Source organism: Lipotes vexillifer, unplaced genomic scaffold (assembly GCF_000442215.2).
Source record: "Lipotes vexillifer unplaced genomic scaffold, Lipotes_vexillifer_v1.1 scaffold567, whole genome shotgun sequence".
Lineage (NCBI taxonomy): Eukaryota > Metazoa > Chordata > Mammalia > Artiodactyla > Lipotidae > Lipotes > Lipotes vexillifer.
Window position 1 is genome coordinate 1,703,158 of NW_006776652.1, and position 24,540 is coordinate 1,727,697.

General features: G+C 44.6%; 2 protein-coding genes and 1 pseudogene across 3 annotated transcripts in view; 2 read left to right on the forward strand and 1 right to left on the reverse strand.

Annotated features, from left to right (window-relative positions):
- The window catches only part of SLC39A14 (solute carrier family 39 member 14), a 44,278-nt gene extending 37,286 nt beyond the window's left edge, over positions 1 to 6,992 (forward strand). The window contains exons 5-9 of the mRNA XM_007450577.1: positions 1,756 to 1,878; positions 2,361 to 2,549; positions 2,667 to 2,874; positions 4,216 to 4,400; positions 6,415 to 6,992. Coding sequence (XP_007450639.1) covers positions 1,756 to 1,878; positions 2,361 to 2,549; positions 2,667 to 2,874; positions 4,216 to 4,400; positions 6,415 to 6,561 — 852 coding nt within the window. The 3' untranslated portion in view covers positions 6,562 to 6,992. The remainder of the gene's footprint in view (positions 1 to 1,755; positions 1,879 to 2,360; positions 2,550 to 2,666; positions 2,875 to 4,215; positions 4,401 to 6,414) is intronic.
- A 6,000-nt stretch (positions 6,993 to 12,992) lies between these two features.
- LOC103075140 (tripartite motif-containing protein 3 pseudogene) lies at positions 12,993 to 13,691 on the reverse strand (annotated as a pseudogene).
- A 6,776-nt stretch (positions 13,692 to 20,467) lies between these two features.
- Positions 20,468 to 24,540, forward strand: part of PPP3CC (protein phosphatase 3 catalytic subunit gamma) — a 90,780-nt gene continuing 86,707 nt past the window's right edge. Inside the window, exon 1 of one of the 2 annotated variants that reach the window (XM_007450578.1) lies at positions 20,468 to 20,672. In XM_007450578.1, the coding sequence (XP_007450640.1) occupies positions 20,468 to 20,672 (205 nt within the window). Of the gene's footprint in view, positions 20,673 to 20,843; positions 21,173 to 24,540 lie in introns of those variants that run through there. The other variant, XM_007450579.1, reaches the window with a different exon arrangement.

Below are 24,540 nucleotides of genomic sequence, written 5' to 3' on the forward strand. Positions count from 1 at the left end.
TGGGCCTCTCACTGTTGTGGCCTCTCCCGTTGCGGAGCACAGGCTCCGGAGGCACAGGCTTAGCAGCCATGGCTCACGGGCCCAGCCGCTCCGCGGCATGTGGGATCTTCCTAGACCGGGACACGAACCTGTGTCCCCTGCATCATCGGCAGGCGGACTCTCAACCACTGCGCCACCAGGGAAGCCCGACAACCTGTCTTTTGCATCAGAAAATAAGCTAGAAAGGTATGAGGATTAAATAATGAGCTCCTAATCCATGGAAGGGCCTTTATATAATAGGGGCGCAGTAAAGTTTTGCTGTTGGCAAAAAGAAAAAATAAGCTGGAGAGAACCCACCAGTCTGGCCTCAACACATGTTGATGGCACCTTTGCCCCTTTGCCTGGGCTAACCAGGAAACCCTTCATGAGAGAGGAGGAGCCCAGTGTCTGTAAGGCTTAGCAGGGCCTTGGAGGAGTTTCTGATCCCGTGTGGTCTCTGCGTAGACCTGCTGATGGCAGGAATCCTGAGGCGCTTCACTATGGGTAGTCTGACGGGCCTGGATGAGCCGGAAGTGAAGCAGAAAGATGACGCCCCGGGCTCCTTAGAGCACTTTGTCTTCCAAGATGCGGTTTTGTGTTTTCTGAGTTGATCCTTAGATCACCTCTGTGATGTGCAGGAAACAAGGAATGTTGTACCCATTTAACAGATACAGAATCTGACCTGCACAAGAGCTCGTATCTTAGTGCTTTTTGTGGAGAACTGTTAGTTGCCTCTTTCCACTCCACTTTTCCTTAAGATGATTTGACTCTCCTGGAAAGTTGGCCGGAATGAGTAATTTCTATTCTAGAGCTTGACCTTTAATGTCTCTTAGAAAACTACACTAAGAGATTGCATTTCGTCCCTTTAAAATAGAAAAGAAAAACACTTAGCTTTTAAGCAGCCTGGAGCTCCTGGTACTGGTGGTCTTTTATCTGGGACCTATTCACAAGAAGGCTGGCATTTATTCGAGAGGCCCATTTCCTATCAGAAAACTTAGGACCAGGTCAGCAGACACTTTCCCAAGGCCCCCCTGCACAAGTCAGGAGCATCACTAAGAATGGAATTCTCCTGATTTCTACTCCTATCTGCTTCCCAATGGATTCTTTTTTTTTTTTTCCTTCTTTCTTTTGGCCATCATAGGTGAAGTTTCCAGAAACCAAGACAAAACCCCAAAATTGACACGTGCAGTCACACAGTCTGCTTTCTTGGCTTTGTGGTCACTGGGAGGTCTGCGGTCAGGAAGATGCCGCAATTCTTACTATTTAACTGGAGAAAGGATTTCCCATTTTAGAAAGTATAACTGTACCATCTCCCTGTGTGTTTACAGGCAGATCAGCCAGGAACGCTATATAATGACGAAAACAAACACGAGTGTCTCCTCCTTAAAGATGGAATCTGCCGGCAGAGTCTGTCCTTGTAGCAAAGCTCCAGGAGAAGTGAAGACAGAGTCCTCATTAAAAGTAGAAAGCCACAGCCAAGGCTGTTCTTCCTGAGAGTAAAATTCTAAAGACGATCTGTCTTTTGCATCAGAAAATAAGCTAGAGAGAACCCAGCGGGTCTGGTGATGTGACATTAGGGAAACATCAAGGGTTAGATTTTTGCTGGAAAGGGATTGAGTACATGGCAGAGTTGTCCCGGTCTCTTCCTTTCCTAGAGGCAAGTGGTTAAAGAGATGAGAGGGGACCAGTGAAGATTTTCTATATTCTTAAACTCATTTTGTTTTCTTGGGTCCACAGGCTTTTGGTTTCAACCCTCTGGAAGATTATTATGTCTCCAAGTCTGCAGTGGTGTTTGGGGGCTTTTATCTCTTCTTTTTCACAGAGAAGGTCTTGAAGATGCTTCTTAAGCAGAAAAATGAGGTGAGGCCTAATCGTTGGTAAAAGAAGCGCTCCTAGGGAGAGCATCCATCTCAGAACTCTGTCCGGTAGTGGTGTTACCTCAGTGCCAATCCAGTGAGCTTATCTGGATCCTCCCACCATGGATTCAAACCCACAAACTATTTCCTGAGTAGATACCTCACGTCACCTCAGGAGTGTATTAGCAGTGGGTGAGGGCGAATCATCAGCTGTTGCGAGGAGCAGCTGTAAACGTTCTTTGCTGTGCCTCCTGGCAGGGATGAGTGTTGGCCCTGAGGTCACTCCTCTGAGATCCATCCCATGGCAGCACCACATGCCCTTCGATTCACCTTTCTCCAACACTTTGCCCTAGGTTTCTGTCCTATTGCTTGCTTGTGTTTTCTTGGATGGTGGGAGTGAGGTCTTCCCGGTGCTTGGAGCTCCTGCCGGGTGGGTGGTTTTGGTGAGCGTTGCACTGACCCGACCCCTCCCTGTGGTCCCTCCAGCATCATCACGGACACAGCCATTATGCTTCTGAGACACTCCCTTCCCAGAAGGACCAGGAGGAGGGGGTGACGGAGAAGCTGCAGAACGGGGATCTGGACCACATGATTTCTCAGCGCTGCAGTGGCGAGCTGGATGGGAAGGCCCCTGTGATGGACGAGAAGGTCATCGTGGGCTCCCTCTCTGTCCAGGTCAGTGGGCCATCCACTGCTGGGGGGGCAGGGGCCCTTAAGCGGTAATGGCCTTGATGACTCGGGCCTACCTTGAAGGTCCGTCGTCCACCCTTTGACAGGGGGGCTTTCTTGCAGGACCTGCAGGCTTCCCAGAGTGCCTGCTACTGGCTGAAAGGTGTCCACTACTCTGACATCGGAACACTGGCCTGGATGATCACCCTGAGCGACGGCCTCCATAATTTCATTGATGGCCTGGCTATTGGTGCCTCCTTCACCGTGTCTGTCTTCCAAGGCATCAGCACCTCAGTGGCCATCCTCTGCGAGGAGTTCCCACACGAACTAGGTAAGTGTGCTCACACCCCGCCCCCCAGCCCCTTCCACTTGTGCCGACTCCTCCCCCCACCTCAGAACACACATTATGATTAATTAACACATTTTCTATGCTATGTGAAATCAAACCACTAATTCTCAACAGCTGAGTTAATAATTGAAAATTGATCATTGGGCGGGACTTCCCTAGCTTTCTAATGGTTAAGACTCCATGCTTCCACTGCAGGGGGCACGGGTTCGACCCCTGGTCAGGGAGCTAAGATCCCGCATGCTGCGCAGCATGGCGAAAGAAAGAGAGGGAGAGAGAGGGAGGAAGGGAGGAATGGAGGAAGGAAGGAAGGAAGGAAGAAAAGAAAGAAAGAAAATTGATCATTGGAAATGATGGCATTTTTTACTGGGATGGTTGTTTCCCCATAGTCCCATAACCTGTGACTGTTTCCTCACCTCCACACTGGGCTTAATACTGGTACCTACCTCATTGATTTATCGTAAGAAACAAAAGGAAAAAATAGTGAAAAGGACTTACTGCATGCCATACACTATTCTAAGTGCTCAGTACAGGTTATCTCTTACATCCTATTAATCTTCCAAAGGCTGAGATGTATGTTAGAAGTCTGGTGGGTAGAAGAAATAGATGAACCAGGGGTTGGAAGGTCCTTGGTTTTATCAGAGGGAGAGTGTAAAAAGCCTAGATTTTTGGAGGCTCAGACACTCAAGGTCATGTCCTGGCTTTGCCATTTATTGGCTTGTGACTGGGCAAATTAATTTCTCTCAGTCTCAATTTTGTTTTAGAAAAATACCATTCATTGCAGTTTTGAGGAAGGAAGCTCCTGTTTCACCATCAATCAAAAGAGAAATGAGGGCTTCTCTGGTGGCGCAGTGGTTGAGAGTCCACCTGCTGATGCAGGGGACGCGGGTTCGTGCCCCGGACCGGGAAGATCCCACATGCCGCGGAGCGGCTGGGCCCCTGAGCCATGGCTGCTGAGCCTGCGCATCCGGAGCCTGTGCTCCGCAACGGGAGAGGCCAAAACAGTGAGACGCCCGCGTACTGCAAAAAAAAAAAAAGAGAGAGAGAAATGAGGCCATTGCTAGATGGTTTTCTCTTTTGAAAATCCTGTGCATTGTTTTCAGCCTCTAGGCTGGTTGTACACTCCCAGCCTCACAGATGGAGACAGCTCCTCGGCATGGTGGTGAAGGGGGCCTAGTCTTGTCACCGTGATCTCCAGTCTGGGGCCATCTTGATTTTCACCCACACTCCATCCATCATTTAAGCATGTCCTCATCAAGCTGTGTGTCCCACGACCTAGTATGAATCTTCTGTCCACACCCTCCCCTCTTGTTGTCCCCACCATAGGAGACTTTGTCATCCTGCTCAATGCCGGCATGAGTATCCAGCAGGCTCTCTTCTTCAACTTCCTGTCTGCCTGCTGCTGTTACGTGGGCCTGGCCTTCGGCATCTTAGCTGGCAGCCACTTCTCTGCCAACTGGATCTTTGCCCTGGCTGGAGGAATGTTCTTGTATATTTCTCTGGCTGATATGGTAAGTCTTCCGTAGTTTTAATGCCTTGTAGGCAAAAACTGGATCGGGTTATGAAATTCATTGGATTGGGAGGACAGCTAAGGGGCATTAGTTAGTTTTTGTTTTTTAAATGTATTTATTTATTTATTTTTGGCTGCATTGGGTCTTTGTTGCTGTGCGCGGGCTTTCTCTAGTTGTGGCGAGCGGGGGCTACTCTTTGTTGCGGTGCACGGGCTTCTTGTTGCAGTGGCTTCTCTTGTTGTGGAGCACGGGCTCTAGGCACGCGGGCCCTAGAGCATGTGGGCTCAGTAGTTGTGGCTCGTGGGCTCTAGAGCTCAGGCTCAGTAGTTGTGGCACACGGGCTTAGATGCTCCGTGGCATGTGGATCTTCCCGGACCAGGGATCGAACCTGTGTCCGCTGCATTGGCAGGCAGATTCTTAACTGCTGCGCCACCAATAATAACTTTATTGAGGAATCAAGTCACATGCCACGCAATTTGTAAATAGAAGTGTACTATTCAGTGCCTTTTAAGGGGACATTAGATTTTAAAGGATGAAAGGCCTATGTTCCTTTAGCATATGTCATTAAAGAAAATGATGTATCTCAACTCCAGGGTTCTTACTTTAAGTATTCCAGAATACTTATAGATAAAGAATGGGGAAGGGAGAGAAAATTACCCATAATTATTCTCCCCCAAAGCAACAACACTTGGGTTTGTTTCTTTTTCATCTCAATGCATTGTGTTTGTTTTTAAATAACTCTAATCACATGGAGTACACAATTTTATATCCTGGTTTCTTTTTTTTTTTTTTTTTTTTTTTTTTTTTTTACTTAATACATCCTAGACATTTTCATGTTGCATACTGTTTAAAAGCATCCTTTTCTCATTAGCAGTAGTATTTGGTGAGAGGATTTACCTTCTCCAGAACAAGAATCGCTGGTTCAGAAGGGATGCGTGGTTTGAGGTTTTAATATGTATCACCAAATTGCTTTCTAAAAAGCTTACCCTTCTTTAATTTACATCATTAGCAGTGTCTGAAAGTGTACATCGTACCCGCTAACGTTTGGTATAACCATTTAAGTAGTTTTGCGTTTGCTGGTTTAATACCTGATTTGTTGCATCTTTATAACTAACAAGGCTGATTTCCTTCCTTGTTGGCATGACAGTTCTTTGGCAGGTTTGCATGAATTATTTTCCATATCCTCGGAAAGCAGTTTTTTGTTTTTGTTTAATATTTATTTATTTATTTGGTCATGCTGGGTCTCAGTTGCAGCAGGCAGGCTCCTTAGTTGTGACATGTGGGATCTAGTTCCCTGACCAGGGAACGAACCTGGGCCCCCTGCATTGGGAGCACGGAGTCTTAACCACTGTGCCAGCAGAGCAGTCCCGGAAAGTAGTATTTTTGATGAGATGATGAGAGCACTGACCACCATGGTCCATCCTCAGCCCATGGAAACATCTTAGATTCTCTCCTCCGGTGGGTGGCCCTCCCTGGGGTTAGGGTAATTTTGTCACCTGCCTTGCTGACCAGCAGCAAGAGGCCTTGAGTCACGGCAATGCTTAGTTCCATTCTCTGGCCCCTTACGTGGTTGCTGAGTTTCCCAAACAAGTGACAACATTCTGATAGCAAAAAGACCTTTTGAAGTGTTTTTAAAGATCACAGTAATTTTTAGCAAAGTGGTTACTTTTAGTCCGCATCTAAACACATGCAGGGTTACATGCATGTGTAGTACTTTGTTTCACTTCCATAGCTCTAAAGCAGTGGTAACCACCTTGGAGAAAGGCTTTAACTTTTAAGTTCTAGAAGTTACTGCTGTTGATTTTCTTTGTAAACCAATCGTATATTATATATCTTAATTATAACTATTATAATCATATATTTATACTAATGATTGTGGTGGCCTTATAATGTAAAAATATAATAATAGTAAATGTTGTAATAATTGTTAGGTAATATACATATGACTGAATTGTCCTGCACTTAAAGGTTAAGAAAGGAACTGCAGCTCTCGTGTTTTTTTCTTCTTCCCCAGTTCCCTGAGATGAACGAGGTCTGCCAAGAGGATGAAAGGAATGGCAGTGTCTTGATCCCCTTTGTCATCCAGAACCTGGGCCTCTTGACTGGTTTCAGCATCATGCTGGTCCTCACTATGTATTCGGGACAGATCCAGATTGGGTAGGGCCCTGCCAGGAGCCGGCGGGATTGGCAGTCGGGCCCTTGGCCGCTGATCCCTGGCCCGAGGACTCCTCATCCAGGAAGCACCTCGGAAGAGGCAGTTCTGTTAAAAACTGTGACATGGAGACTGTATTCCTGCATTCAAATGTTAGCTGTTTTTAAAATGCTGTATCCTAGGAATAAGCTGCCCTGGTAACCAGCCTCTAGGTAGTGCCTCCCTCCCTTTCCTCTTCTTTCTCAGAGTGATTCTGGAACTGAATGCAGCTTAAAAGACAAGACTAACTTTTTTCTCTGGTTGCCCTGGCCTCTTTCTCTTCCAACCAGCATTGAGACATTTTGAATCCTTTGCCCGACAATGCAAAAAGATAGCCAGGGCTCACAACTTGGTTAGAAATATCCAGGAGGTGAATCTATAGTTTGGGGCCCATAAATCTAAATGTGTTTCCTCGGCCTCAAGGTGACCCATTTTTAAGCGAATCCGCCTATTTTTACAGAAAAGGTATAGAAGACAGGAATCCCTCTTATTTTTTCAAAATCTGTTCAGTTGCCTATTCCTTCAAAGAGAACTGAAAGCTGGAAACAGATGAGTAGGGCAGGAGGGAGAGGCAAGGATCACCCTGAGATGGGGGGGGCGGTGTCTTGTCAGGATGGTTACCTGTTCCCACTGGGATGCTGGCACCGGTTCTGCACCTGGTGTTTCGTGGCTGTCCAGGTGAGCCAGCAGGTAGGTTCTGTTGCCTGAACCTCCCCTCCTTTTGGATGAACACTGGCGGACTGGAGGGCAGAGAAGAGTGACCTGTGAGAAATCCATTGGCTTTGCTGTGATTTCCACCCCCATCTCCTGGGAGACTCCCTGGAAGTACATTCTAAGCACATTGACGGTGCCCGTGTCAGAGGGCAGACTGCACAGATTTACCTCCCTGGTCAACAGTTGTGCTGACAGGTGGCAAGCTGACTTCAAAGAATTGGAGTGCAGCTTGTGGTCTTCTTGACAAGGGTAATCAGAAACGGAATCAGTGCAGGCAACATTTAGGGTTTACTAATTCCATAAGTAACAGTGATAGAACTCTGAGATGGAAGGTCCAGAGCTTGGATGGGGGCATCCCTGGGGTTTGCAGAATAGAGGACCCATGGGTTCTGCTGCACCTTCTGGGGTTCCCCCTTTCTCCCTCACCCCAAACAAGCAAGGGCGAATCCTGTATTGAACTGAATAGGAATTGAACAGAAAAACGGATTGATAGACTTGTGTGTGAGACCGTAGGCCAGCCGCCGGCCCTGTGGAGCCCTCTCCTCAGAGCTCTGGCTTCGAGGGGAGCTAATCTCCAGGTTCACTAGGTGAATTGCTTTATTATTATCATATTGATAATGTGAGATTATTTAGCCACTCTGGGGAGCCGACCTCTCCAGAAGCCTTCCTCAGTGGTGCCCACAGTCACAGCCCAGGGGCTGTGTTCGCAAACCGACTTGTGCTTGTGGCTGACGAGTCCTGGTCCGTCACCACCACCCGTTAGTTTTTCCGTTCTGACAGGAAAACTTTCCATTCTATGGTAGTTAAAAGCAGCATCTACTCTGGCTTTTTTCCCCTCCCCGCCTCCCCCCCACCCCTTGGGAAACATCCATCAAACCAGGACTATTCTTGAAAAGAACATGAGTGGGAAAACCGCTGGTGATGCTTTATAAGTTTTTCTCATCTTGCCTATTGACTTTGATAGATCTGAGAATGGGCAGAAGAAGGAAAACTCAGTTCTCACGATTCTAGATGAACTATCAGGACAGACTCCTGGTAGGATTATGGTCCAGTTTTTACCAAAGAACCAATTCCTTGAATGTTGGGATCTAACTTTTTATATTGTCATTATTATTGTCATTGTTACTGTTTTAAAACGATTCTTTGTCTTTTCTGTTTGATTTCCCTCAAACTGCTTTCAGGGGCTAGCAGGAAATAACTCAAACCTTAGGACGTCAGAAGATTTTGCTTCCCTTAATTCACATGGATGTATTAAATTTATAATTTTAGCATCCCCTATAGATCTGTCATTCCTTACAAATACTGTTATTCTTGGAGTAGAATCCTGAGTAAGAGTTAGTGGGTCTCTAGTTTTAGGAGACGAGCTCAAAAATGTAACCTTGAGCAAATTAAAAAATAAAATACGAAGCAGCAGGGTGCCTTCCCTTCTCATGCACACCTATATTAAGAACTAACTTTCCTTTCACAGACAGCTCCCTCAAAGGGAAATTCTCTTCAAACTACTTGGTCCAGAGGCCAGTCCTAGTTTGAGCTTAGGGGTGGAGACACTGAAATCGTGCAACTGATTATGTTGCCACTGGCAACAGATTTTCCTCAATTGAAAATGTGGCCATTTCTTTTTGAAGTGTTGGATTTGCTGTTTTAAGCATTTGTACATATTAGAAGTCTGAGGAGTATCGAGTTCTGAGGACCTTTTTCACCTCTGGCATTAGCATCTTCACCCTCCCTTTCCCTGCGTGGACCGGCTCCCATTAAGGATAACAAGGAAACTATGTGTCACGTGCAGGAGCAGTGACCCAGGAGCAGGGGTTCTGCTGCTTCTCACCCTCACCCTGGCTTGCAGGTTGCCTTCTATCCTTGCCCAAAGGTTTTTTGTGTTGTGTCAACTTAGGTCTTTCCTTCATTGGTCCTTCACCCTGGGTTTTAAAAAGAAGGCTTCTCTGTTCGAGTATCCTAAAACCTGTTTTTAGTAAGTCCTCTTCCACATGGTAATGTGGAGATGGTAATATGTTGGAAATCTGCTTAAAAAACGAAAAGTTGGGCTTCCCTGGTGGCGCAGTGGTTGAGAGTCCGCCAGCCTATGCAGGGGACACGGATTCGTGCCCCGGTCTGGGAGGATCCCGCATGTTGTGGAGCGGCTGGTCCCATGAGCCATGGCCGCTGGGCCTGCGCGTCCGGAGCCTGTGCTCCGCAATGGGAGAGGCCACAGCAGTGAGAGGCCTGTGTACCACAAAAAAATTAACACAAAAAAACGAAAAGTTGTCTGATTTTTGCAAAAGAGAGAGGTTAGATTTTTATTATTCATATTTCCTTTTACAGTTCTGCAATTCCATCACAGTATTTTTTTAAATAACTCAGGTGTTATGAGGATAAATTAGAAAAAAAATAAGTTATGTGGACTGTAAATGTTTTTATTTGTAAGATTCTATAAATAAAGCTATATTCTGTAACTGTTGAATCGCAAGTGTCATCTTTGGCAATAACGTGGGTGTAATGAAGACTGTTGAACACAAGATGGGGGTGGTGTCTTGCTAACTTATAAAGCTTCATTTTACTGGTCCAGCTTATATTTGGAGAGGGGTTTTAGAAGGAACCTCAGATAGCATAACATACTCACTTTAAATGATTAACTTATCTTTTAATGGAGCTCATGACTTCATCAGTGATGGAAGAACTGTGGTGTTTCCTAAGAAGAGCTTTCTGTCACACTGTTTTCACTTGTATAAATCCATGATTAGAAACTTGGAGAGTATACTTGGTTCATTTAAACCACATCTCCTGTATGTCTTACAGGGAAACGTTCTGTCCTGAGACTTAAAATAAAATTCTAAACCTGTTCTTATTCCAGTTCACTCAGAGGGCCAGGGATCTGTTGTTTATCTTCGACCACAAAAACGAGCAGTGGGGTAAAAGAATTGATGCCATCTTATTAATACATACATTAGAGATTCCCAAATGCCTGTTGCTCAGTCCTCCCATTTTTTTAAAACTCAAGAATAATATATTAAGTGGCTCCTGTTGGTATTTTAAATTTCATTAAGTAGCTACTATATTGGACTAATGTCTGCTACAGCTGTTCAAAATGATAGTCACTCTGTCCTTCAGCTTGTGCCACCTCTGGAGAGCCTACCCAGGCTGGGATTAGTGCCTCCCTGTTCACACCTCAGTTACTGGACTTGCACTGTAATCTCTCTTGTTCTTTATAAACTGAGTTCCTTCTGGGTAGAGGCTATATACCTGGTTTCTTTCTGTGATACCAGCACCTGCCACACAGAAGGAATGAATGAAAAGACGAAATGCCTGCAAGTTCTGTGTTGATGGAAGGGAAGGGCTCCTTTTCCACTGGCAGGAGTTCCTGTTGCGTTTTCCTGTCTTTGGTGCTGGTTTTGCTAATGCCTTGTTTCCTGGTCCTTCTTTATTTAGAAACAGAAATTTGAGAGGTGAATTTGTGGCCAGTATAGAATAGAGCTAAGCAGAGTAAACAGGTCACTAAGAAGATTAAAACTTTGATCTCAGCCATCTCTTTGTGATACTGCTAACCGGCTAAGCCATTCAGGACATTTTTGGTAGGTGAATGCCCTTCTCCTATCAAGTTGCTTCTGCACACTCTTCTTTACCATTCAGTGATGCGGAGATCTGATTTGAGCAAAATCCATTTCGAGAAATAATGAAGACACCAAACGTGGACACAGGGTTTTTGATTTGTGGGAAAACAAAATGCTCATCTATTTTAAAGATTTCTGTACTCTTAATGATCTAGTGCGATACATGTGGACTTCTCAAGGATGATAGGTTTGAATCCCAGCAGAAGTGAATCCTTTTCATCCTTCTGGAATAAACAATTATATTCCATTTAAATATTTTTTTAAAATGGTGGTTGGAAAAGATCCATAGGTCCTTATCATCTCACAGCTGAGTATGTTTAGATCTGTCAGCCAAAAAAATATTTCTCTTTTCAACATCACAATTCTTTTTTTGTTTTTTTCTGGTACACGGGCCTCTCACTGTTGTGGCCTCTCCCGCTGCGGAGCACAGGCTCCGGACGCGCAGGCTCAGCGGCCATGGCGGCTCATGGGCCCAGCAGCTCCGCGGCATGTGGGATCTTCCTGGACCGGGGCACGAACCCGCGTCCCCTGCACCGGCAGGCGGACTCTCAACCACTGCGCCACCCCAACATCACAATTCTTGCCAGATGTTTCTTCAAGGTTTATTTTAAATGAAGGAAGGGAGTTAGACTACCCTTCCTGTATAACAGCAATCTTTGACCCTAGCAGTGGATGGGATCCCGAAGCAGTGGCATCAGTTATAGTTAAGGAATAACCTAAAAGTGTTCTAATTCTGGCAATCAGAAGCCAAGAAGTAATTCTTTCTTCCATTAGGCTCTGGATTTCTTTTTTTTTTTTCCTCCATCTGTGGTTTGCTTCTCTATTGAGGTTGCCTAAGAGTGAACTTAGGCAATAATCCACAGGTTGTTATAAATACACATATGTAATAGAAAACCATCAGGAAATTCCTAGCAGAGGCCCCTGGAAAGATTTTTTGATGAGGTAATTCTAAATGAAATGTGCTCTTAAAATACACGTCGTCCTACATTTGGCTTTTTGTGTGAACTCATTTCATAAGAGAGATGGGGTATTGCTGTCTTTGTGTGAAGGGTGGCAAACAGACCATCAGAGGGCCTTTTGCCCTGGGCTACGAGGCTGTTCCGCCCCAGGCTGGGGGAGTGAGGAGCAGATTGAGGGGACGGGGTAGGTGTGTAAAAAGGGTAGGGGGAAGCTTTGCAGACATCATTGAGACCACAGTCTAGACCCACCCAGTTAAAAGCAAAAAACGAGGGCTTCCCTGGTGGCGCAGTGGTTGAGAGTCCGCCTGCCGATGCAGGGGGCACGGGTTCGTGCCCTGGTCCGGGAAGATCCCACGTGCCGCGGAGCGGCTGGGCCCGTGAGCCATGGCCGCTGAGCCTGCGCGTCCAGAGCCTGTGCTCCACAACGGGAGAGGCCACAGCAGTGAGAGGCCCGCGTACCGCAAAAAAAAAAAAAAAAAAAAAAAGTAAAAACGAGAAACGAGTAAATAAAGAGCAACCCTGGGGTTGGGAGATGGGGAAGAGGAAGGCACCAGGGCACCCATGTCCACAACCCACTTTCAGGGTTGCCAGATTCTGGCCAGAGCCTCTTGTCCGGTCACCCCTAGGTACATCCCTGCGCGAGCTAGGCCGGGCCTCCATGCAGCTACTGGTGTAGCATAGGCCTCATCTGCTTTAATTATTAAGAAAAAGGTACATTGGCCTAAAGTAAAGAATGTCCATGTTAAAAGTAAAGATTAGATGTCTCCCTTCCTGGGACGCCAATGCTGATACTCTTTCAATGATAAGACTCCTTTCCCAGATGCCAAGGTCACACTGATTCGCTGTGTAGTGCTGATCTTTTTCTTTAACCTTGAAGGAATGTACCCCTGACTTGTTTAATGTTCTTTGTTCTGACAACATATAAAACTGCTGAAAACCATGCTTCTCTGGAGCAGTTCCTCAGAGTTATCTGAGATGCTCTCTTGAAGCTGTAGTCCTCAGTTTGGCTCAAAAATTCTCTTCTATTCCTATTATAGATTGTTCATTGATTATTTTCGTTGACACCAGCATAGGCCGCCACCACGACGAGGGCAACGGAGGTCAGTGCCAGGCTCCATGGGTGCTACGATGGCTCTGCAGACTTGATACGAGGACAGGAAGGACCCAGAGCCATGCAACACCTGGGTGCCACGCTGCCCTGGTCAGCCACAAGGATGCTGATGCTGGAATCCACAGCTACTCCCGTGGGGGCGTTGAACTGCCCGTTGCCCTCCTGTGGGAGCCAAACCTGAGGGGAACTCTGCCAGCCCCGTCCACCTTCATGGAATGGTTATGGAAATCTATTGCTACAATCTCATTCTTGTTTACAAGATGGGGCTCTGCAAAGTGTTGGTCAGTGGCCTCATGGCCCTCCAAATCACCAACCAGCTTGCCACTGGGCCAGAAGGTAAAGATGCAGCAACTTCTCAAACACAATGATATGTCCATTCACTTCTATGGCTACTCCCTTGGGGCCTGTGAGGCAACCAGCTCCAATCTTGGTCTTGAACTTGCCCTCAGAAGAAAAGATGCTGACCCAATGGTTTTCATAGTCTGCCTTGAAAATGTCTCCATTGGTGTCCACTGCCACACTTATGGGCACTGCAGCTGCCCAGGGGAGGCCCTCGAACCCCATAGTGGAACTTGAACCAGTCCTCATTGGAGAAATCCTGGTACCACGGTTATCGCTGCCTGCACCTAGCTGTGGACACACCCTGTAAGTGGATGGATTCATGCTTCTCCCTTCCAGGCTGTCCTTCCTTTTGCTGCCCTTGCTGTGCATGAAGCTGGGCCTCTGCAGGCAGTGGGGATTGGGTGCTGGGCTTCACATTGTCCAGGGAAGGTGGCAGGTCCCAAGATGCCAGGCAGACACGCTGCTAGGCTAACATTTTTATATGCACCAAAATCTAAGAATGACACCCAGACTGGTTAAAAGGAAATTCCTTCCAAAACATGACGTTAACCTCGTGGGTTTTAAGGAAAAGAAAACAACTAATTCAATAAAGGACACATTTTTTTCTTCCTTAAAATAGGGGATTAGGTCTTTAATTATAGATGCTCATAAGGAAGGAAAAAAAGTCTCTTTGATCTACTGTATCCTCCCAGAATAGAAAATTCTTTCAAGTGACGTGTTCCCTTTAAGTTTTTGAGGTTAATGAAGCAAGGTCTTTTGAAGCTGGTGTCTGGTTGTATCCTACAGGCATGCCCTCCCCTTTTTTTTCTGATTGGAGTATAGTCGATTTACAATGTTGGTTTAGTTTCTGCTGTACAGCAAAGTGAATCAGTTGTACATATATCCATTCTTTTTTAGATTCTTTTCCTATATAGGTCATTACACAGGCATGGCCCTTGAGACGAAATATCTTTGCTGCCAAATTCACATGGTTTAAATATTTTGTGGTAATTCTCCAAATAATGTAGATTCCCCCCCATCCCATTTCTGTTGAAAACTGCATGAGCAGGAAAAAGAGATTAAATTTAGATTTTTCTTTTCTGGGGAAACTAACTTTAAAAAAAATTAGATTAAATTGATTTTTCAGGATGTTTCAGTTGTGTATGCTAACTAAAAGGGTAGGTAAAACCTAAACATTAGAGATCTCAACATTTTCATTCGGTTTTAAGGTGTGTTAAATTTATTCCTGCAAAGCTATTTCCCCAATTATGCTCTACTTAGCTTAATAGAAAACTCCTGCATTCCTTTGTTCATACATTAAATTTTTGCTTGAAAACTGCCTTGATCTAACTGATGATAAAATTTTTTTCATTGAAAATTTTAATGCAGCCTTATAATCTAGTTTAAATAAGAAAGCCCTTAGAAAAGTGTTTAACTTTGATGTTTTTGAAGCAAATGAAGATAAGCAAGAATGGACTCTGTCTTGGTCTTCAGCCAAAAGGGCACAGGATTTTAAGTCCAAAAGAATGGATTTGTGTCAATTCCATCGCTGACTGGCTGTGTGAACTCTGACAATGTTTAACCTCTTCCCACCTCAATGTCTATCTACGAGGTAGAAATTATCATTTCTGTACTATCTACCTGCATAAACGTAATGAGAAGTAAGTGTATAAGAAAGTGCTTTGTAAATTAAAACTCTATACCAGTGGTCATTAACGTTTGATTGTCTGGATTCCTTTGAGAAACTGAAAAATATATGATTTCCTACACATTTCTCACACATACCCCAAAGCACTTAAAAATATACTCAAAACCTTTATTTCATTCATAGTTGGGACCTGGATGGGGAGGGAATGATTTGAACCCTGTGGTACAGCAAATGCAGGAGCTGTGGGACAGAAATGAGCTTGGTCTGTTTGAGGTTATTTGTGTAAACTGCAGTATATACAGCATAAACAGGGCCACTATGTCTGAATTGTAGTGGATGTAAGGGAAGAGGTTTGAGCTGAGTTCAAAGAAGTAGACAGAAGTCTACTAAGAATTAGACCACTATCAGGAAAAAAGGAGACACTTGCGGGTTTTAAGCAGAGGAATGATAAACGTCAGACTTAAGTTGAGAAAGATCTGTTGTATGGAAAAATGGACTGTAGGGGGAGTAGGTTTACAGGATATGGTGTGTGAGGGATTGAGCCTCCCTCTCTGCCTGGCCCCCAACTCTAAATTTGTGGCCCAAGCAACTTGATGAATGCCTGTGATGTTTACCTATGGCATCCCACCTGTGGAATGCTGGAGCCCAGGTATGAGAGAGGTATTAAATTCTATTCTCCTAGACTGTACTGTATTATGTAGCCAGTAATGACTGCCACCATTTTCTCTCCTACTTCGTAAGGATTTAAACAAAAGTAATAGGGGGTGATGGCAGCTTTGGGGCTCCCCAATCCTTGTCACAGTTACAGTATTGGGTTCTCCCAGGAAGACCAAGATATAACACACTGTTAAGAGGTTTGCATATTACCCCCCAAATGGCCTGAATATCAACCTGTAAATATATATTTACCAGTCAGCAAAACTTTCATTTGCATTTGTTACTTACAAGAGTCTAAAGGGGGGAATTCCCTGGCGGTCCAGTGGTTAGGACTCCACGCTTTCACTGCTGAGGGCCCGGGTTCAATCTCTGGTCAGGGAACTGAGATCCCATAAGCCACACGGCAAAGCCAAAACAAAACAAAAAAAGTCTAAAGAGATTATAAATTTGATATCAGGCTATGATTGGTAGAATGTTGCTTTAGGCCATGTTTTTCCAATTGCAAAAAATAATATTTTTTTAATATGGAGTCGCTAATTATTTTTAGACCTCAACTGTGGTGGGACGAGTCCATTCTGAGGTAATTTAATCAAAATTACTTTAATCAAAATTAAAAGCACTCAGGGGGCTTCCCTGGTGGTGCAGTGGTTGGGAGTCCGCCTGCCGATGCAGGGGACACGGGTTCGTGCCCCGGTCCGGGAAGATCCCACGTGCAGTTGGGCCTGTGAGCCATGGCCACTGAGCCTGCGCGTCCGGAGCCTGTGCTCTGCAACGGGATAGGCCACAGCAGTGAGAGGCCCAGTACCGCAAAAAAAATAAAAACAAAAATAAATTTGGGCTTCCCTGGTGGCGCAGTGGTTGAGAGTCCGCCTGCCGATGCAGGGGACACGGGTTCGTGCCCTGGTCCGGGAAGATCCCACATGCCGCGGAGCGGCTGGGCCCGTGAGCCATGGCCGCTGAGCCTGCGCGTCCGGAGCCTGTGCTCCCCAAACGGGAGAGGCCACAACAGTGAGAGGCCCGCGTACCGCAAAAAAAAAAAAAAAATTAAAAGCACTCATAGGAAGATATGAGTAAAATATAGTATACAATGTCCATATAATATGTATTACTAATAAAAACATTTATGTAGTGCTTTTTCATATAAAATTAGAGATTATACACTATAAAATACCTTTTGCTATTTTACTGCAGTTTTAAAAATATTCTGCAGTTCTCTGCATTTAACACAGAAGTTTAATATTTAATGGCTTCATACACGTAAAAACTGAAGCCAGGTTACTTTTGTACAACAGCGGAAACTAGGATGCCCTGTGCTTTTGTTAAATTAAAAGCATTCGTAATTATTTCTCAGAAGAGTTAGTCATTAATTAAGGTTTATGAAGTGCTTAGGGAGTGTCATAAGGAAATATACCAAGTCTCACAAGCCCTGTAACATGGAAACCTAGATTTGAAGAAATTAGTAGAATTGCCAATTTAGCATGAATCTTGATAGTTTAAGTAGTCAATTCTGACCAATGCAGAAAGTAAAAGGAAAGAGAATCAAGTTCATCAATTAAATGAAAATGCAGCTGACCCAGGCCAGGTGGATACATGTACAAGCTGAGTGAAATAGAACCCTCCAGTTGTTGCCAGGAGCTATTGATGTGATAACTAAAAACATTACCACCACCACCAGTACATTTAAGCCTTATTCATTAAAAAAAATTGTCTGGGAAGGGAGCTTAATGAGAGTTTTCTTCTTTTTATATTTTCATTGAGTGGTTCAAGATGTTTTGTTTTGATCAGAGAAGTCTCTCAGAAAGTTCCCCAAATGAATATTTAATGCTACTGGAAATAGGCGTGGACAACAGGCCTTTGAAAGAAAAGAGCATTTAAATATTTTTTTCTCCTAGTTATAAAGTAATACTTTCTCACCATAGAAAATCTGTAAAATACAGAAAATTAATTGTTTTTTATAAGTGACTTTTAATCATACCACCAAGAGATGGCTACTGTTAACAGCTTTTTCCTCATCAGCTAATGCTCCATGGTGGTATGAACTGTGTCGATTTTAGTTCATCACTGTAACCCTACTACGTAGCACAGTGCCTGGAACAGTTGGCACTTAATTAATATTTCTTCAATGAGTGAACATATTAATATTTCCTTCTAGTATTTTTATGCATATGTTAGCTTGTCTGTTAATAATATGGGGTCCACACTGTACTTTTTCACTTTTCCTTATCTCCTGAGACTATTCTCATGATAGCCAATATCTTTCCATCTAAAGTATGATTTTGCATAATGCATAATGTTGCATCCAATTTCATACTTCATTTAACCATTTTCCTATGCAAATGAAATCATATAGTATGTACTATTTTTTGTCTTGTTTCTTTTGTTCACCATAATGTTTTTGAGATTCATCCATACTGTTGCATGCATCAGTAATTATTTCCTTTTTATTAGCTGAGTAGTATTCTACTGTTTGGGTAATTATTGCTGTTGGGTAAAATACCCAAGAGTAGAATTACTGAATCATAGAGTAGGTGTATATTTAACTTTACAAGAAACTTTCAAAGTAGTTGTAGCATTTTACTCTCCCAGCAGTGATGTAGGAGAGTTGCTCCCATCCCTGCCAACACTTCCGTGTTGAGAGTCATTTTCTAAAATTAATTAATTAATTATTTTTGGCTGCGTTGGGTCTTCGTTGCTGCGCACGGGCTTTCTCTAGTTGCGGTGAGCGGGGGCTACTCTTCATTGCGGTGCGCGGTTTTCTCATTGCGGTGGCTTCTCTTGTTGCGGAGCACAGGCTCCAGGTGGGTGGGCTTCAGTAGTTGTGGCATGTGGGCTCAGTAGGTGTGGCTCACAGGCTCTAGAGCACAGGCTCGGTAGTTGTGGCGCACGGGCTTAGTTGCTCCACGGCATGTGGGATCTTCCTGGACCAGGGCTCCAACGCGTGTCCCCTGCATTCTTAACCACTGCGCCATCAGGGAAGCCCGAGAGTCTTTAATTTTAGCTCTTCTACTAGGCTAGTAAAGTGGTATCTCAGTATGGTTTATTTTGCATTTCCCTGGTGACTAACAATGTTGAGAATCTTTTCATTGGCCATACATATATCTTCTTTGATTGATACTGCCAAATCCCTTTCCAGAGAGATTGTGCTAAGTTTTAATTCTACCAAGAGTGTCACCTTTTTAAAACGTTTTCCATTTTGCTATGTGAAAAATACCATCTTGTTTTAATTCTCATATTTTATTACTTATGAAGTTTGGTGTTAAGGAGTGGCTCCAATTTGAGACCCAGGGACTTCCCTGGCGGTGCAGTGGTTAAGGCTCTGTGCTTCCACTGCAGGGGGCATAGGTTCGATCCCTGGCTGGGGAACTAAGATCCTGCATGCTGCCCAGTGTGGCCAAAAAAACAAAGATATATCTGAGATCCAGATAGTTGGTTACTTCTTCCACAACTATTATTGGATAATCCATCTCTTCACATTGGTTTGCAATGTTTTCCTAAACTCTTTGTTTTTAGCCATCCTGTTTGTTCTTCCAGATGACTTTTAGCCTCTACTACGCTGCAGGGACCAATTTATTTTTGACCATTAGAAATTTGCTCTGTTTGATAGACGTGTGGAGCTCTGATTACTTCCTAAGTGAAGAACTTCCTCAGGATATCTGAACAATTCTCTTGGGTGGAAGCCTGAAGTCAAGACCCAAGAAAACAGAACTAAAATCTATTCAGCTCCCTCAGGTGCTCCTGCCTTGCTGGGATTGCTATGAATGGCCTTAGGTCAGAACTGCAAGGCATAATTCAGGGTCTGACTCCAATGTGTATCCCCAGATCTCCTCCCGATACATAAATCTATATTAAAGGAGATTTGGTTTAACTCCTATAATCTTTTACCTGGAAGCTGTACAAAAGAACTTTCTGCTATGATGGAAGTGTCCTATTCTACCACATCCAATTAGTTGGCCACTAGCCACAGGCAGCTATCGAGCACTTACGTGGCTAGTGCACTTAAATAAATGAATATTTAAATTTTATTTAATTTAAATGTACAGAACCACCTGTGACTACTCATTGGCCACCACAGTAACTGTTAAGACCGGTTTGCCTGTAATTTGCATATACTTCCTTGGATCTCAGTTTCAATATTCCACTATCACGGCTAAAATCAAAATACTTTTGACTTTACCAGGCACTGTACTCGATGAGTGAAGACAGTTTCTATTCTAGGCTTACAATTTAAGGAGAGAAAAGGTCAGTTTTTAACCTGGAGAGGAGCCAGACTGCTGACTCTACGGAGACTTGCCCATCGTGTTCCACAGTAAGGATGACCGAGGGAGGCAGGTACTGTGTCACTGCGTCAAAGGGGAAGAAGGGATCGCTCCTAGCTGTGTAGGTGACACGCAGAACTTATGAAAAGGTCAGTTCCTTGCACAGAGGAGGTCTGGCCCAGGGGCTCCACGGAGCCGGCTGCCGTCCCCTTTCTGACAAGTGCAAAGGCAGAGAGGAGGCCACGGCACCTAGCGGAGGGTCTTATCCACCCACTCGGAAACCGCCCCTCCCCGCGCACTACTGGATTACAACTAGGATGGACGCGATCGTCCTTCTTACTATACTAACCGCCCTCGACAAATGTGACAAACCAGAGGTTTAAATGGGTTTGCTGACTGGGGGTAGGGTAAACTGTGGGAAGGAGCCTGATCAAGTTGATAACGTCTCCTAGACAGAATGGGGGGGGAGACCCCGAGGAAAGGGAGGGAGGTCACACGTGGGGAAGGTCTGGGAAGACAAGGGCTCCCTGCAAGGTGGCCCCAAGCGGACAGGAGGTGCACTGCTCCGCCGAGAGGCTGCTGGGTCGCTCGGGCCGGGTCACAAGATGGCCGCTGCTCCACTGGGGCTTTTGGTGCAGGACCGAAGGGCCGCTGTTAGGTGCTCCAGGCCCGGGCGGCGCAGGCAGCCGAGAAGGAGTCAGCTGCAGGAGGGGCAGGCAGAGAAGGAAACACTACTGTCGGAAGCTAAAGCGGAAGGAAGCGCGCGTGCGCGGAGGGCGGCCGCGCGGGCCGAGAGCCTCAGCACGAAGGGTAAAGCCGGGGTCGCCGACTGCCTGGGAGTGGGAGGTCAGGCGGCCGAGCCGGCTGAGGCAGCGGGGCCGCGCGCTGGGCCTCGGCGCGGCGGCGGCGACGGCGGCGCGCGGGCCGCCGGGAAGTTAGGAGGGAGTCGAGCGGGAACGCGCGCGCGCGCACGCGGGGGCGGGCCGCGCGCAGCCGCGGCCGCTGGGGTTGCTTCCCTCAACTGCGGTCGCGGGCGCTCGCGACTCCGCGCCTCAGGAGGGAGCGGCCGGTGGGCCCGCATCCTGTCCGTGGGGTTCGAGGCTGGGCTGCCGCGGCCGCCTCCTTCTGGTGCCTGGGCCGCCCTGAGGAGCCGGGCCGGGGCACGGCTGACTGACCGGCCCTGGGGAGCCGAGACCGCCGGAGGCGAAGGCGGAGGCGCACGTCTGGCGGTCTCCTGGACCGGGAGGAGGCCGAGGGGACCATGTCCGGGAGGAACCTCCACCTCTCCACCACCGAACGCGTCATCAAAGGTGCCAAGCGGGGCCGGGCCTTCCAGTAGACCAGCGGGAAACGGCCCTCGGCCGGGCGAAAGCTCGGGGCCGGAGGGAGGGAGCCGAGGACAGGAGGCAGGAGGGCGGCGGGGTCCCTGGCGGCGCCCATCCCGGAGGAGGACCTGGAGAGGGTGTGGGAGATGGGGGGGCCGGGATCCCCACCGGGGCTCCCCCGCGGGGGCGCCGGGCGTTTTCTGTTGCACCTGGATCAGTAGCTAGCTGGAGATTGCTTATTTATCTCCCGTAGTGTCGAATTTCCAGGCAGGGTGGCGATTTCTTCTCCCACCACCCCCAAAGAGTCTGGATCCACATATTTTTAAAAAGACGATTCCTCTTTTTTAGGCTCTTACCTGGGGGAAGCCATCTAGGGTGATGTGGGTAGGGAGTTGAGTAGACCCTTCCAAGTCAGATCTTTCTGCCGCTTCTCTTCTGTAGGATCAGATCTTTCTTGCCTCTTCCCCACCCTTTTTTTAAGGATGGATACCACGTACCTTTTAGCCCACTTTCTTCAGATCATCACAAGTCACTGCTGTTAGTAAAAGAAACAATATAGTGAAATAAATGCAAATAAATTCATATTGTGATATTTGAAAGGGATCTACAGATCTCTTGACATGATTTTTGGTGTTTTATTTTCCTTTTGGCTGTAGAGACTTGGAGAATGATGTTCCCTGTTTCAGATGTCCAAAATAAACTAAAGTGTTCCTTACTAATACATACAGGGTTTTACATTGTAGTTGTTTCTGCCCTTAAACTAAGAATAGTGGTTTAAACATAACCACTAATTTATGTGCCTCTTTTGTTCAGACATAAGACAAGTACAACTCTTCTGAGTTTTAATACTCGGTTTGAAAGCACTATTTTGTAAGAAGGGAATATACCGAGACCAGGTGTGTTAGTGACCTCTGAATAAAGGGGTTAGTTGTAAGTGGGGAAAACTATTAAAATACTTTTATTTTTTCATTCTGGTAATTAGAAGGAGAAAGGAAACGAGGATTGGTGACAAGAAAACTTTTTTTTTAAGTGGAGAAAAATTATTGAATGTTCAATGAAGGGAGAGAATATTAGTGTATAACTTAGGTGTTTTTTTCCCCCCTAAAAAATTAAGCATCATAAATGTTGATTGTCTGCAATATGTAATTTTAGTGTGTAATGTAGTTTTCCCCCCCAAAAAGTCATCATCATAAGTGTTGATCATAGATGTTAATTATCTACACTATATAATATTTACTAAATGTAATGAGGTTTTTGAGATTTATCTACTCAGCATTTGTGTGGTATCATTAGGGATTTAAGAGAATTGTTCATAGAACTGACAGCCCTTTAACTGCTAAATTCTTTTGACCATTTTAATGTCAGTCTTTATAGTATATAACCCATGAAGAGTATATAACCCTCTCAAGACTCAGAATCTACTAAACATAATCTTTTTTGATAAATCAAGGTCATCATTGTGTACATTAATTTCTGTCCTATGCAGTTAATATGGCCGGTGCATTCTGCTGTATAAGGGTGTTGGCAGTTTCCTCCTGTGCTAAAATGACTCCTCACTGCTATACCAGTTTAGTGCTTTTGTCTGTTCTTAGTTTATCTGCTGCAGTACTGCTCTCTATCTGTCAAAATATGCCCTTCTAATCTGCCACTTCTAAGCTGAAGTAGGCAAGGAAGCCAGATAAACCAGAATAGTGTGTCAAGTCAGAATAAATAGGATCTGAGTGAAATTTAGTGGTAGTCCTCAGACCTTTATGAATCTCAAATTCTGATCGCCATTGTAGTATGTAATTTCTACCGTAACGTGCTGTAAGATATCAAGGAAATTTTTAAATGACCCTTTCAGACCCTTAAATATAGAAGTAAAGTAAAACAAAATGTAGCTAAAATGCAGGTGCTGGCTTATTGCTAGGCATGCCCACAGTTAAGTGAATACTCTCATAGTCTATATGATTCAAATTTGTTTTTTGGTGAAATTTTATAAATTACTGCATGTTATTATAAGATTACCCTTAAAAAAATAAAACATAAATGATTTCAAGCCCTTAGAATGGGTGGATTTGTCTCATATATAAAAACTTTAATATAAGAACTTGAACACAGCAATTTTGGCTTCCTGGTGACTTACGTTGCTTTTTTTTCTGGGTTTTCCTGAGTTTGAAATATTGAGGTTTATTCTAAGAAAGTAAGGTGTCACTAGATATATAGCTAAGGTCCGGTTGTACTGTACTGGGTTCTAAATCCTGATCTAATATTATCTTTTCTGGCCAGAGTTGTTTGCATTTATTCACAGCTGGAAATATTTTTCAGAGGTGAGACCACACCCCAGTTATTCTTCGTTTTGTCATTTCCTGTTAACTTTAAATTCTACTTAATTGTTTTGCTTGAGCAAATCTTGGAGAAGAGTGGGTGGGTGGGAGTGATTTGTATTTTGTGCCTTTTAAATAGCAACCTTCCTAAAATGAAGGACTAGATTGGAGGTTTTACTCCTACTTCTCAGGCTTACTTGTGACCTTGCCTTTTTTTTTTAACCTTGCCTTTTTACTTAAACTCTCTCTTTTTTTGCTTCAATAATCTCATCTGCAAGATAGGGTTAATAATACCTTCTTTGACAAGCATCTCAGCCATGCAAATGACATAACGGATGTGAAAAGCTTAAGACAAGGTAGTATTACGAAACATGATAGTAGTGTGAGAATAGATCAGCTACTTCATAAGTGGATAATAGAGAAACCATTAACATTCAAAAAATATCAGAATCGGAAAGCATATGAAATTATAAGTTAGGAAACTGTTCCCAGTCAGGAAAATACCTCTTCTACAATATAAAGGATATCTGGGTGGAATCACATGGATAACAGCGTACAAACCAATAATACAGCCTGTCAGGTACTTCCCTGGCAGCTGGTTTCTTCTCTAGCAGTTGAAGGTATTTATTTTGTGTTTAAAAATATAAACATTCTTATGATTTCACTCATTCATTAAATGTTTATGGAGAGCCATCTGTAATGTACTCCCAATTGGTGCTCATTTGCTTCTTCTTTGTTTTAAAAATTAAGATTTGTATGAGCCTCCAGAACAGTCCATATACACTGGGGGCAACACTGCTTGTATCTGGAGCAGAAAACGAGAAACCCAAATAATTGCATTTTGAAAATCTTTCAGCTTGATTTTTTTTTTCTGGTTTCCAAGTTTCTTTTCCTGTTTGAAGGAATTTTTTTTCTTTGACAGTGATTTTTATAAAAAGTTTATTCCTGTAAGCTGAATCTTTTCAGAAGCAACAAGGAAATTTCACTAGGCATTACATAACAAATATAGAGAATCCATTGTCTGAGTTTGCTCTTTGGTGGCCGAAT